The sequence below is a fragment of the Mustela erminea genome, chromosome 9 (genome assembly GCF_009829155.1).
Source record: "Mustela erminea isolate mMusErm1 chromosome 9, mMusErm1.Pri, whole genome shotgun sequence".
NCBI lineage: Eukaryota > Metazoa > Chordata > Mammalia > Carnivora > Mustelidae > Mustela > Mustela erminea.
The window spans coordinates 19,116,497-19,130,629 of record NC_045622.1 but is presented as its reverse complement, the minus strand read 5'-3'; the positions used below and the strand labels follow the sequence as shown (position 1 = coordinate 19,130,629).

General features: G+C 39.9%; 1 protein-coding gene across 1 annotated transcript; it reads left to right on the top strand.

Moving 5' to 3' along the window:
- The first annotated feature begins 1,143 nt into the window (after window positions 1–1,143).
- On the top strand, window positions 1,144–2,091 carry LOC116598772 (olfactory receptor 6M1-like). The gene has a single exon (XM_032358086.1). It carries the CDS (start codon window positions 1,144–1,146, stop codon window positions 2,089–2,091), a length of 948 nt encoding a protein of 315 aa, XP_032213977.1.
- The last annotated feature ends 12,042 nt before the right edge of the window (window positions 2,092–14,133 follow it).

The following is a 14,133-nucleotide window of genomic DNA, read 5'->3' as shown; positions in this document are numbered from 1 at the left end:
CTGTCTTGGCTGATTCAGGTCCCAGCCACCTTGATCTCGGCTGCCATGTCTTTATGCTCCAGCTCCAGCCACCAAAGCTTTGGGCCCTGGCTGCCTCGCCTCAGTTCAGTTCCTGTTTATTTATTTCTTTGTTACTTAGAAAATGGATCCAGGGGCACCTGTGTGGCTCAGTGGGTTAAAGCCTCTGCCTTTGGCTCAGGTCATGATCCAAGGGTCCTGGGATCGAGCCCCGCATGGGGCTCTCTGCTCAGCAGGGAGCCTGCTTCTTCCTCTCTCTCTACCTGCCTCTCTGGCTACTTGTGATCTCTGTCTGTCAAATAAATAAATAAAATCTTTAAAAGAGAAAAAAAGAAAATGGATCCAGACACCTCCCCTTACTTTTGATGCAACCAGCAATGTCTCAGAAAGTGTGTCCTATCCAATTCTTGTTGCTGTTTAAGAGAATCCTTCAGATCATCATATGCTGGTCAGCCTCCATACAGGAAGGATAATAGAATTTTTGTCTGGTGACTTCTTTTTCCTCAATGAAGTCTGATATGAGGTTCTCAGCTAAGATATCCATAGTATTAAATTGTAAGATGTTCAAAATGTCTTGAGTGAACTTCAGTGAATGATACATATCAGTTAGCGTGAATGGATTTGGATGTAAGGAAGGAAGTAAAGAAAAGAAATATATGGGGTGCCTGGGTGGCTCAGTGGTTTAAGCCTCTGCCTTCGGCTCAGGTCATGATCCCAGGGTCCTGGGATCGAGCCCCACATCGGGCTCTTTGACCCTCGGAGAGCCTGCTTCCTCCTCCCTCTCTCTGCCTGCCTCTCTGCCTACTTGTGATCTTTGTCTGTCAAATAAATATATAAAATCTTTAAAAAAAAAAAAGAAAAGAAAAGAAAAGAAATATATGCATGTAATAGGAATTGAAAAGTTAAATTTTAAAGAGACCACAGAAAGATTTTTTTTTTCCAACTCATCAACTATGAGGATGGGAACAGAGGCCAAGCAAAGGAATTTGATTTACCAGAAGCCACATAATACAGTCAGAGTGAGAGCCAGGACCCCGGCTCTTGGATGTCCCCTCTAGCAAAATTTGGAAGAGATCTTAAACTATTCTTTTTTTCTTCATTTGTTTCTTCACCCCTCCAGTAGAAATGGCTCTGAGAAACCAGAGTTCCTTGACTGAATTCACGTTGGTCTCCTTTCCTGTCACCCAAGAACTTCAGATCTCGCTGTTTGTCATTCTCCTGCTGGTTTATATGCTCACCATAACAGGAAACATTGTCATCATTTCCTTAGTATGGACTGATAATCGTCTCCAAACACCAATGTATTTCTTCCTTAGTAATTTGTCATTTTTGGACATTTTGTTCACAACTACTATTACCCCCAAGTTGCTAACTTGTCTCTTAGAAGAGAAAAAAACTATATCTTTTGCTGGATGCATCACTCAAATTTATTTCTACTTCTTTCTGGGGACAGTGGAGTTTATCCTGCTGGCGGTGATGTCCTTTGACCGCTATGTGGCCATCTGTAACCCCCTGCGCTATACCATCATCATGAACAGCAGGGTCTGCCTCCAGCTGGTTCTGGGCTGCTGGGTAGGAGCCTTCCTCTCAGTACTGTGCCCAACTATTGTGGTGTCCAGATTGCCATACTGCACTGAGGAAATTGGTCATTTCTTCTGTGACATTGCCCCCCTGCTACAGGTGGCCTGCATAGACACTCATTTCATTGAGATGATAAACTTTCTCTTATCCTCCCTTGTCCTTCTGACCTCCCTGGTACTCACTATTGTGTCCTACACCTACATCATCTCTACCATCCTGCGCATCCCCTCAGCCCAAGGCCGTCAGAAGGCCTTTTCCACCTGTGCTTCTCACATCACAGTTGTGTCCATTGCCTACGGGAGCAACGTCTTCATGTATATGAGGCCCAGCCAGAGCCACTCGCTGGAGTTTGACAAAGTGACTGCCGTCCTTACCACAGTGGTGACCCCTCTTCTGAACCCTTTCATTTACAGCTTGAGGAATGAAAAGGTAAAGGAGGTCTTGAGAGAGTCAATTAGCAGGATAGTTCTGCCACATTCCAAGGGAACATGACTCTAACCCATTTCAGGGCATCTAAGCTATGCTTTCTTCATGGCATCTCATGCTGTATGAAGAGTGACACCAAAGTGGACTGAACTCTTGCTAGATTTTCTCATACAATTTTGTGATAGTTGAAAATATTGTTACGGGAGTTAAGATGGCAGAGTAGAAAGGAGACCCTATATTTGCCTTGTCCCTTGAACACAGCTAGATAAATATCAAATCATTCTGAATCCCCCCAAGAAATTGACCTGAGAACTGAAAGAACAAACTACACAACTAGAGGGAGAGAATAGGCCACATCGTGGAAGGTAGAAGCTGCAGATATGTACTTTGGGGGCGGGGAGGTAAAAGAATTACTAGTGATGCATAGGGGAGAGAGTCCTGATCATGGAGAGAGAAGTGAGAGACAGAGAGACACAGAGTATTGCAGAAGCACTTCCCCAGAAGCATTGACTGGGAAAACAAAAGGGACTACTTATCATGAGTTTTTACAAACAGTAGAGCTCAAAGTCTGAAGTTCTAGAAGTCCTGCCATGGCCAGTGTGGAGCCTGGCAGGTGTAACTGTGCTCCTATGGAGAAGGAGGACAGAGGCCCAGGAGTGGACTGAATGCTCTCAGGATCCCCTAGGCCCATTGGAGAGATGGTTCCTCTTCTTGGAGTCCATCTGGGAAGGTGGCACTCCTTCTCAGGGACAAGAGCCAGTGGGTACCATTGAGCTGCCCCATTTGTTAGCACAGGAGCAGAGACACCTGTTGAGGACAGCTAACCTGGATGCTGACTCTTGTTGTTGTTGTTGTTGTTGTTGTTGTTGTTGTTGTTTCCTGCTGCACTTCCCTCTAAACTCCAAGTTTCTGCACGTTGGTGCGACTGACCTTCTAGGACAAATCTGCATCAGACCCAGCGTGGTAAGACCCACCCCTAGAGGAGCAGCATGGATCTATGCCTAGGCAGATCCCTAAAATTTGGAATTTTGAAACTCATGCCAGCTGAATTTCAAATACAGGTGCACTGAGCTGCCAGGTGGGAAGATGGCCTGAACACAGACAGGGTGAAGGCAACAGTCTGCAGGACACAAGAGGGCAAATTGTTCGCTCCTCTGTGAGGGCTTCCTGACAGCATGGGTGCAAACACCCTTCTCTGGGGACAAGAGAGTGGGTTGGCACCATTTTTCCTTCCTCCACCCATCAGCGTGGACTATCTATCTTCAGTGAGGAGCACAGTGCCCACAGTGGAGACCTGAGCCACATATGCCAAGCCCCTCCTCCCTACACAGTGCAGGTGCTTCTGTATGAGGGCAAGTGTCTCTCTCTCTCTCTCACACACACACACACACACACCGAGCCTACTGACCATACACTGGCTGCAAACCTTCAGCTCTAGTGAAAATAGAATCAGGCCTATTTCAAAAAGCAGACCAGAGCTTACCTAGTTACAACTCACCACACTCTGGACAAGGTCTGAACACTCCCCACTGCAGGCACAGAGAAACTCTGCACAGCCTGACCTGAGGGAAAGAGCAGCCAAAATGCAGCCACAGAGTACACACAACATACCTCAGAGACACTTCCTGGAGGAGCAGGCTCTGGACAGGATAGGACCCCTTCTTGAAGCCATTACTCTCAGCAGCAGGAAACGTAACGGGCAGAAGAAGAAGAAAGAGACCTTGACAAAATTCCAAGATGAAGAAATTCATCCCAAAAGAAAGAAAAAGAAAAGGTCATGGCCAGGGGTCTCATTGAATCCAATGTAAGTAATACACCTCATCTAGAATTGAAAACAACAATCATGACGATATCAGCTGTGCTTAGGAAAAGCGTAGAAGACACCAGAGAGTCTCTTACTGCAGAGATATGAGACCTAAAAACTAGTCAGACCAAAATAAAAAAAATGCTATAACTGAGATGCAAAACGGACAGAATATAATGACCACAAGCATGGAAGAAGTAGAAAAATGAGTCAATTATATAAAGATAAAATTATGGAAAATAATAAAGCTTAAAAAAGAGGGAAAGAAAAATATTGAATCACAAACATAGACTTAGGGAACTCAGTGACTCCATAAAGCATAATAACATTCATATCATAGGAGTCCCAGAATATGAAGAGAGGGGAAAATAGGCAGAAGTTTGCTTCTAGGAAATTACAGATGAACAGTTCCCTAATCTCGAGAAGGAAACAGACATCCAAATCCAGGAAGCACAGAGAACTCCCATCAAAATCAAAACTGGCCAACAGCAAGCAAGACATTTTGTGGTAAAATTAGCAAAATACAAAGATAAGGGGGGGGAGGCCTGAAACCAACAAGGGAAAAGAAGTACTTACGAGGAAAGACAAAGTAGGGAGCAGCAGACCTAGCCACAGAAACTTGGCAGGTCAGAAGTGACTGGCATGATATACTCAAAGTGCTGAGTGGGAAAAATATGTAGCCAAGAATCTTTTATCCAGCCAGGCTACCGTTCAGAATAGAAGGAGAGAAAGTTTCCCAGACAAACAAAAACTAAAGGAGTTTGTGACCACTAAACCAGCCCTGCAAGAAATATTAAAAGAAACTCTTTGAGTGGGAAAGAAAGACCAAAAGCAACAAAGACTAGAAAGAACAGAGAAAATCTCCAGAAACAATTACTTTATGGGTATAATACAATGATACTAAATTTATATTAAAAATCACTTTGAATATAAATGGACTAAATGCTCCAATTGAAAGACATAGGGTATCAGAATGGATTAAAAAAAAAAAAAAAAAAAAACAAGACCCACTATATACTGCCTACAAGAGACTCATTTTAGACCTAAAGACACCTGGAGGCTGAAAGTGAGGGGATGCAGAAACATCTATCACTCTCATGGATGGCAAAAGAAAGCCAGAGTAACCATACTTATATCAGACAAACTATATTTTAAACCAAAGACTGTATCAAGAAGTGGAGAGGGCACTGTATCATAATTAAAGGGTTTATCCATCAAGAAGACCTAACAGTTGTAAATATTTATGCACCCAATTTAGGGGCATCCAAATATATAAAACAATTAATAACAAACATAAAGAACTCACTGGGACACCTGGGTGGCTTGGTGGGTTAAGCCTCTGCCTTCGGCTCAAGTCATGATCTCAGGGTCCTGAGATCAAGCCCCACATCGGGCTCCTCTGTGCTCAGCAGGGAGCCTGCTTCCCCCACCCCCTCTGCCTCCCTCTCTGCTTACTTGAGATCTTTCTCTCTCTCTCTCTCTCTCTCTCTCTCTCTGTCAAATAAATAAATAAATCCTTAAGAGAAAAAAACGGAACTCACTGATAATAATATAATCATAGCAGAAGACTTTAACACTCCACTTACATCAATGGAGAGATCATCTAAGCAGAAAATCAACAAGGAAACAATAGCTTTGATTGACACACTAGACCAGATGGACTTAACAGATACATGCAGAACATTTGTCCTAAAGCAGCAAACTACACATTCTTTTCAAGAATACATGGAACATTCACAGAATAGATCACATACTGGGTCACAAACCAGGCCTCAACAAGTACAACAAGACAGAGATCATACAATGCTTATTTTCTAACCACAACACTATGAAACTTGAAGTTAACGACAAGAAAAAATTTGGAAAGATCACAAACATGCAGGTTAAGAAACTATCTACCAAAAAATGACTGGGTCAATGAGGCAATTAAAGAAGAAATTTAAAAAAAAAAAAACATGGAAGCAAGTGAGAATGAAAACAGGAAACAGGACAATCCAAAACCTTTGGGATACAGCAAAAATGATCATAAGAGAGAAGTATATAGCAGTACAGGCTGTATCAAGAAGCAAGAAAAATCTCAAATCCTCAACCTAATCTTACACCTAAAGGAGCTAGAAAAGGAACAGCAAATAAAGCCTAAAGTCATTGGAAGGGAAATAATAAAGATTAGAGCAGAAACAAATGGTATAGAAACAAACAAACAAAAAATAGTAGAATAGATTAATGAAACCAGGAGCTTGTTCTCTGAAAGAATTAATGAAAGCAGAAAAACCTCTTGCCAGACTTATCAAAAAGAAAAGAGAAAGGACCCAAATGAGTAAAATCATGAATAAGAGAGGCGAGATTACAACCAACACCACAGAAATATAATTACAAGATTGTTATGAAAAATTATATGCCAACAAATAGCAGTCTGGAAAAAAATAGATAAATTCCTAGAAACATATAAAATACAAAAACTGAAACAGGAAATAGAAATAGAAAATAGAAATAGAAAATTTGAACAGACTGATAATCAGCAAAGAAATTGAATCAGTAATCAAAAATCTCCCAATAAACAAAAGCCCAGGGCAAAATGGCTGCCCAGGGGAACTCTACCAAATGCTTAAAGAAGAGTTAATACCTATTCTCAAACTGTTCCAAAACATAGAAATGGAAGGAAAACTTCCAACCTCATTCTACCATATCAGCATGACTTTGACACCAAAACAAAGACCCCACCAAAAAGGAGAATTATAGACCAATGTTCCTGACAAACATGGATGCAAAATTTCTCAACAGGATACTAACAAACTGAATCCAATAGTAAATCTTTTAAAATGTACTTCACCACCATCAAGTGGGATTTACTTCTGGCCTGCAGGAGTGGTTCAGTATTCACAAATCAATCAGTATGACACTCCATGTTAATAAAAGAAAGGATGAAAAACACATGAATCTCCAATAGATGCAGAAAAAGTATTTGACAAAGTATAGCACCCATTCTTAATTTTAAAAACCCTCAACAGTATGTGCTTTGGTGAGTGCTGTGAAGTGTGTAAACCTGGCGATTCACAGACCTGTACCCCTGGGGATAAAAATATATGTTTATAAAAAATTAATTAAAAAAAAAAGAAAAGAAAAAAAAAACCCTCAACAAAGTAGGGATAGAGAGAACATACCTCAACATCAGAAAGACCATATATGAAAGACCCACAGCTAACATCGTCCTCAAAGGGGAAAAACTGAGAGCTTTTCCTCTGTGGTCAGGAACAAGACAGGGATGTCCACTCTCACCATTGTTATTTAATATAGTACTGGAAGTCCTAGCCTCAGCAATCAGACAACAAAAAGAATAAAAGGCATTCAAATAGGGAAAGAAGAAGTCAAACTTTTGCTATTTGCAGATAACATGTATAAAACCCAAAGGACTCCAACCAAAAAATTGATAGAACTGGTACACAAGTTCAATAAAGTTTAAGGATACAAAATCAATGTACAGAAATCTGTTGAATGCCTAAAGTTAAGAACTCAGGAAACAGCAGGTGTTGGCGAGGATGCAGAGAATGTTACATATTGGTGGGAATGCAAGCTGGTGCAGCCACTCTGGAAAACAGTAAGGAGGTTCCTCAAAAAAATTAAAAATAAAGCTACCCTGAGACCCACCAGTTGCACTACTGGGTATTTACCCAAAGGATACAAAAATACAGATGCAAAGGGACACCTGCACCAATGTTAATGTTAACCAGTATTAATAGCAGCAATGTCCACAATAGCCAAAATATGGAAAGAGCCCAGATGTCCATCAACAGATGAATGGATAAAGAAGATGTGGTATATATATACAATGGAATATGATGCAGCCATAAAAAGAAATGAAACCTTGCCATTTGTGATGACATGGATGGAACTAGAGGGTATTATGCTTAGCGAAATAAGTCATTCGGAGAAAGACAACTATCATATGATCTCCCTGATATGAGGAAGTCGAGAAGCAGCATGGGGGCTTTGGGGGGTAGGAAAAGAATAAATGAAGCAAGATGGGATTGAGAGAAAGAAAAACCATAAGAGACTCTTAATCTCACAAAACAAACTGAGGGTTGCCGGTGAGGGGTGGGGGGGCGGGAGAAGGTGGTGGGGTTATGGACACTAGGGAGAGTATGTGTTATGGTGAGTGCTGTGAAGTGTGTAAACCTGGCGATTCACAGACCTGTACCCCTGGGGCTAATAATACATGATATGTTTCTTTAAAAAAATTGAAAAAATTTAAAGAAAAGATGTTTTATATATATATATATATATATATATATATATATATATATATATATATACAATAGAATATTATCCAGCCATAAAAAAAGAATGAAATCTTGCCATTTGCAGAGACATGGATGAAGCCAGTGTATTGTGCTAAGGGAAATAAGTCAGAGAAAGATAAATGCCACATGATTTCACTCACATGTGGAACTAAAGAAACAAAACAGATGGACATAGGGGAAAGGAAAAAAAAGAGAGAGGGAGAGAGACAAACTATCAGAGAGACTCTTAATTATAGGGAACAACTGAGAGTTACTGGAGGGGAGGTGGGCATGGGATGAATTAAACAGGTGATGGGCTTTAAGGAGGTCACTTGTGAGGAGCCCTGGGTGTTGTATATAAGTTATGAATCACTAAATTCTACTCCTGAAAGTAATATTACACTGTATGTCAACTAACTAGAATTTAAATAAAAATTTGAAACATTAAAAAAAAAAAGAAAAGTGATTTAAGATAAATATTTGTGTAATTTAATAAAATGAATAGTAAATTAACACTGATACATATTTGATTACAGTTTGTAGTCAAATTTTAACACCACTGTTCCCTCAATAAATGCATCATCGTCATCACCATCATCATCATATTGTTACCTAAACTTGCCAGTTATAAAATCAGTTACTACTTTTGGAATGTCTTTTTCATTTTGTTGTTTCTCTCTGCTGCTCACCACTATCACAGGTTTATAAGAGAGCAGACTGTCAGACAGCCACCCCAAATCTCTTGGAGGACACAAGCTTATATCCTATACACTAAAAGGCTAAATTGAGATTATTTATATGTTAATAGTTTTTTATGCATATGTACTTGACATCCTGGTAGAGATTGAATCCAAGTAGCAGTAACTGATTTCAGTCAAGTGTTTAAATGTCCAGGATGGTCATATTTGCTTTAAGAAGACCTACATTTTGTTCAGCTTACACAGTGGAGGTTTGGAGGAGGGAAAGGATGTTCACATGAGAAGGGAAAGGCTTACAAAGGAAAGCCTATAAGGATAAATATGTAAATAGTTAGAAAAGGGATTTTCAAAAAGTCTTAATTTATTCATAGTTATTTTACACTTTACAATCTCTCAGAGGCTGAAAGGAAATATTCCAAATGGTTAATGCTGGTTAATCTGGCTAATATTCTAGGTGACTTTTTGTTTTAATTGAAGTACAGTTCAATGAAGTACGATGTTACATTTTAGTTTCAGGTGTATAACATAGTGATTCAAGAAGTCTGCACGTTTATGTTGTACTCACCACAAGCGTAGCACCTGTCACCATACAACACGATTCCCGTAGCCCTGACTATATTCCCTATGCTGTACCTTTAATGCCCTTGATTAACTCATTCCATCACTGGTAGACTGTACCTCCCACTCCCTTCCACCCATTTTTGCCATTAGACAATATATTTTTTTTAACTCTCTACTTTTCTACATTTCATGCATTTTCTGTGCTCAGGATGCATGAATGTTAATTTAAAAATATTTGGATGGGCACTTTTTGAAAGAGATTAAATTCATTTCCATACTGATGCACGGGTATGTATCTAAGAAGTGATTCCCATACTTGGTGTATAAATAATGAAATTATTTTTATTTTATTCAATCTGTTTTAAACTCTGTAATTCATACTCTCCAATTCAATATCCATTTTTTTTATAGATTTTATTTATTTATTTGACAGAGAGAGAGAGATCACAAGTAGACAGAGAGGCAGGCAGAGAGAGGGGGAAGCAGGATCCCTGATGAGCAGAGAGCCCAATTTGGGGCTCGATCCCAGGACCCTGGGATCATGACCTGAGCTGAAGGCAGAGGCTTTAACCCACTGAACCACCTAGGTGCCCCTCAATATCCATTTTAGGAATAGTAGTAAATATCTAAAACTTCCTTCTTTAAAAAAAAAAAAAAATTGTTCATCCTGTTTTGTTAGAATAGTTAAATGTCCTATGGAATTTCCTTGTCCTTAAGTTCAAAGTTTGCAAATTAACCCAGAGGGAAATGTATTGAGCCCAAGTGAGTTGATTACAACATTCACTATTTTAAGACTACTTCCCCCTATAACAATTTAGCAGTAAGGTCCCTAAATGGTCATACTAATTAAGAATACAGTGATTCATCTGCGACTCTAGGATCCCATACCCAATATAAATAAATCATAGCTTTGGGGTAGAAGTGAAATTCATTAAAAAAATCATAATCTCGGGGCACCTGGGTGGCTCAGTGGGTTAAGGCCTCTGCTTTCGGCTCGGGTCGTGGTCCCGGGGTCCTGGAATCAGGCCCCACATTGGGATCTCTGCTTGGCGGGGAGCCTGCTTCCCTCTCTCTCTCTGCCTGCCTCTGTGCCTACTTGTGATCTCTCTCTGTCAAATAAATAATAAATAAAATCTTTAAAAAAATCATAATCTCACTCATCTTCAAAAGATCATTATCATGATAATCAGGGCCCCACCTCATCTCAAGTGACAATTCCATAAACTTCTGAAGGAATTTATTATTTGTGATTATTTGGGAAGCCCATTCTGACGTATTTTGGTTCCATGTGCAAAGAAGCACACCAAGAGAGAAGCTGAAGCTACGTGACACATTGTGTGTTTAACCAAGAGTTTCTGAATAATTTTAAAAGCCACCAAAAGCTATCTGGTCATCTATGTCAGAAACTGGAAGAAATCATAGACTCCTTCCTAAGTGCCCATAACCATTGGCCAGGCCCTTTATTTTGCTTCCTATCCTTCAAAACTGTTTTCTCCTCTTCACCATTATTACATTTCAAAAATCAAGGCCTTTATTATACATCCTGGGATTATTGGAAAGGCCTATTAACCAATCTCCCTATCTCTAGACTTATCTCCATCTAAGTAACCCTCCACAGGTTTGGTGCAGTAACTTTCTCATACAAAGATGATCAAATAACATTTTCTCAGTGGTTCCAAATGACTTCTCACAATATGTCATATAAGGCCATTATATCTGTCCCTCACCTGTGTCAACCTCACCAGTACCACCAAATAACTTGAAGTCTCCAGATGCTCCATGCCCTTCAAAGTCTTTTTTTTTTTTTTTTTTTAATTTGGGAGAGAGCCCAAGTAGGGTGGAAAGGACAAAGGAGACGGTGAAGCAGGCTCCCTGCTCAATCCTGTGGGGCTCCATCCCAGGACCCTGGGATCAGGACCTGAGCTGAAGGCACACGCTTATCCGTTGAGCCACCCAGACATCCCACTTCAAAGTCTTTTATAAAATTCTGTTTGTCTTGACATAAATGTTTCCCTCCAGCACTAGTACCACTAATCTGCCTAAATACATATTCCTGGGGCGCCTGGGTGGCTCAGTGGTTTGGGCTGCTGCCTTCGGCTCGGGTCATGATCTCAGGGTCCTGGGATCGAGCCCCGCATCAGGCTCCCTGCTCCGCAGGAAGCCTGCTTCCCTCTCTCTCTCTCTCTCTCTCTCTCTCTCTCTGCCTGCCTCTCTGCCTACTTGTGATCTCTGTCTGTCAAATAAATAAATAAAATCTTTAAAAAAAAATACATATTCCTTATCCTTCAAGAGTCGTTACTTCTCTCTCCTCTACCTCTCCTCTCAGTCCCACAATAGGCCTTGAATTTTCTCATTATCTCTCTGTGAATTCCATGAAGGCGGTGTTTCCTCTAATCTGTTGCAGTATCGCTAGTTCTGAACATCAGTTAGCTACATTTAATGAACACATATTTAATCATCCAGTACAGAAATATTTATTTATTTATTTATTTTTAATTATTTATTTTTTAAGATTTTATGTATTTGACTGAGAGAAACACAGCAAGAGAGGGAACACAAGCAAAGGGGATGAGAGAGAGGGAAGCAGGCTTCCCACTGAGCAGGGAGCCTGATGCGGAGCTCGATCCCAGGACCCTGGGATCATGACCTGAGCCAAAGGCAGACACTTAATGACTGAGCCACCCAGGTTCCCAAAAAATATTTATTTAGAGCCTAAATGTGACAGGTACTCCCCCGGGGACTGGGGGGCTCAGCAAGGAACACAAGAAACAGTGTGTGCTCAGTGAGCCTACTAGGTTCTGGTAAGTAGCTAGAGAAGAGGACTTAAATAAATAAATTAGAAAATGTCAAGTGGTGACTAATGCTACACAAAGAACTGAATCAGAGTGAACTGACTGAAAATGACTGGGGAAACTTCAGATTGAATAGTTAGAGAAAACACCTCTGAGAAAATAACATTGATGTTGAAATTTAATGACAAGTCAGGTATGGAAATATCAGGAGAAAGCAATTCAGGATATACACAATGAGGCTAAAACCTAAGACCATAGAAGTCAATGAATTTGACATGCTCAGAAGGAAAACATAAGCAATATTACTAAAATATGGTGGTTTGTTAATCACAGAACCTTACTATGAAAGTTAAAAAAAAAAAATTAAAACTAACAATGGCGGGGAGCATGGATGGCTCAGTTCGTTTCAGCTCAGGCCACGATCTTGGGATCCAGCGCCGCTCCATGCTTGGTACAGAATTTGCTGGAGATTCTCTCCCTCTTGTTCTGCCCCTACCACCCCTCACACACGTGCTCTCTCCCTCTTAAATAAATAAATAAAAACTTTAAAAAAAAAAACTAACTATAGCTATAATAATTTGTTAATAATAGATATACAGCTGACCTTTGGACAACACAAGTTTGATCTACACAAGTCCATTTACACATGGTTTTCCATAAATACAGTACTGTAAATGTATTTTCTCTTCCTGTATACTTTCTTAATAACATTTTCTTTCATCTAGTTTACGTTATTGTACAAATACAGTGTATAATACATAAGTAAAATGTGTGTTAATTAATTCTTTCTGTTATTGGTAAAGCTTCTGGTCAACAGGAAGCTAAGAGTACTAAGTTTTGAGAGAGTCAAAAGTTTTACATGAGTTTTCAACTGTGGAGGTCAGTGCCCTAACTCGTATGTTGTTCAAGGATCAACTGTACCTTGTGACATCAAAACCATAAAATGTGGGGAGGGGGGAGATAAAAGGATAGAGTTTTTATATGTGATCAAAATTATTATTATCAGCATAAAATAGACTGATCAAACTATAAGATATTTTATGGTGCTTCATGGTAACCACAAAACAAAAACCAACAGCAGATATCCTAGAGACAAAGAGAAGGGAATCAAGGCACACTGCTGTGGAAAATCATCAATTCACAAAGTAGGACAAGCAAGGGAGGAAGAAAGACATAGGGAACTACAAAAAAAAAAAAAAAAAAAAAAGATGAAAAGGAAATGAAAATAAATTTGGAAAATACCATGACAGTTTCTTATATACTTAAACATATATTTACTGTAAAGACATACTTCTAGGAATGTATCCAAGAGAAATGAAAACAAATATTCACACAAAAACATGAACCCAGCTGATCATAGGAACTTTATTCATAATAGCCAAATACTAAAAACAACACAAGTGTTTATCCTCTGGTGAATAAAAAAATGTGATCTGTACAAGCTACATGATAAAGAATCCTCCATAATACAAAGGAAGAGAGTTCCGACACCTGAAACATGTGCATTTTCAAAGTATCTGATTAAGTGAAAGAAAGCAAACACAAAAGATTACATGAAGTAAGACTGCATTTATATAAAATGCAAGAAAATGCAAATTACCCTGACAGGAAACACCTGAGTGGTTATCAGGGCTGAGGTCGGGGAGGGAGAGCATTTCCTGCAAGGGAGCACAACACTTCTAAGAAAACGGAAATACTGTAAACCATCATAGCGGTGCTGGCGGCTACGTGAAGGGACACAGGTGTCAAAACTCAAGCAGCTCTACACTTAAATTGTCCATCGTGTGTACCTTGTACATCAATACAATAGATTTAAAATACAGACACAGGGGCACCTGGGTGGCTCAGTGGGTTAAAGCCTGTGCCTTCAGCTCAAGTTGTGATCCCAGGGTCCTGGGATCCAGCCCCACATCAGGCTTTCTGCTCAGCGGGGAGCCTGATTCCTCCTCTCTCTGCCTGCCTCTCTGCCTACTTGT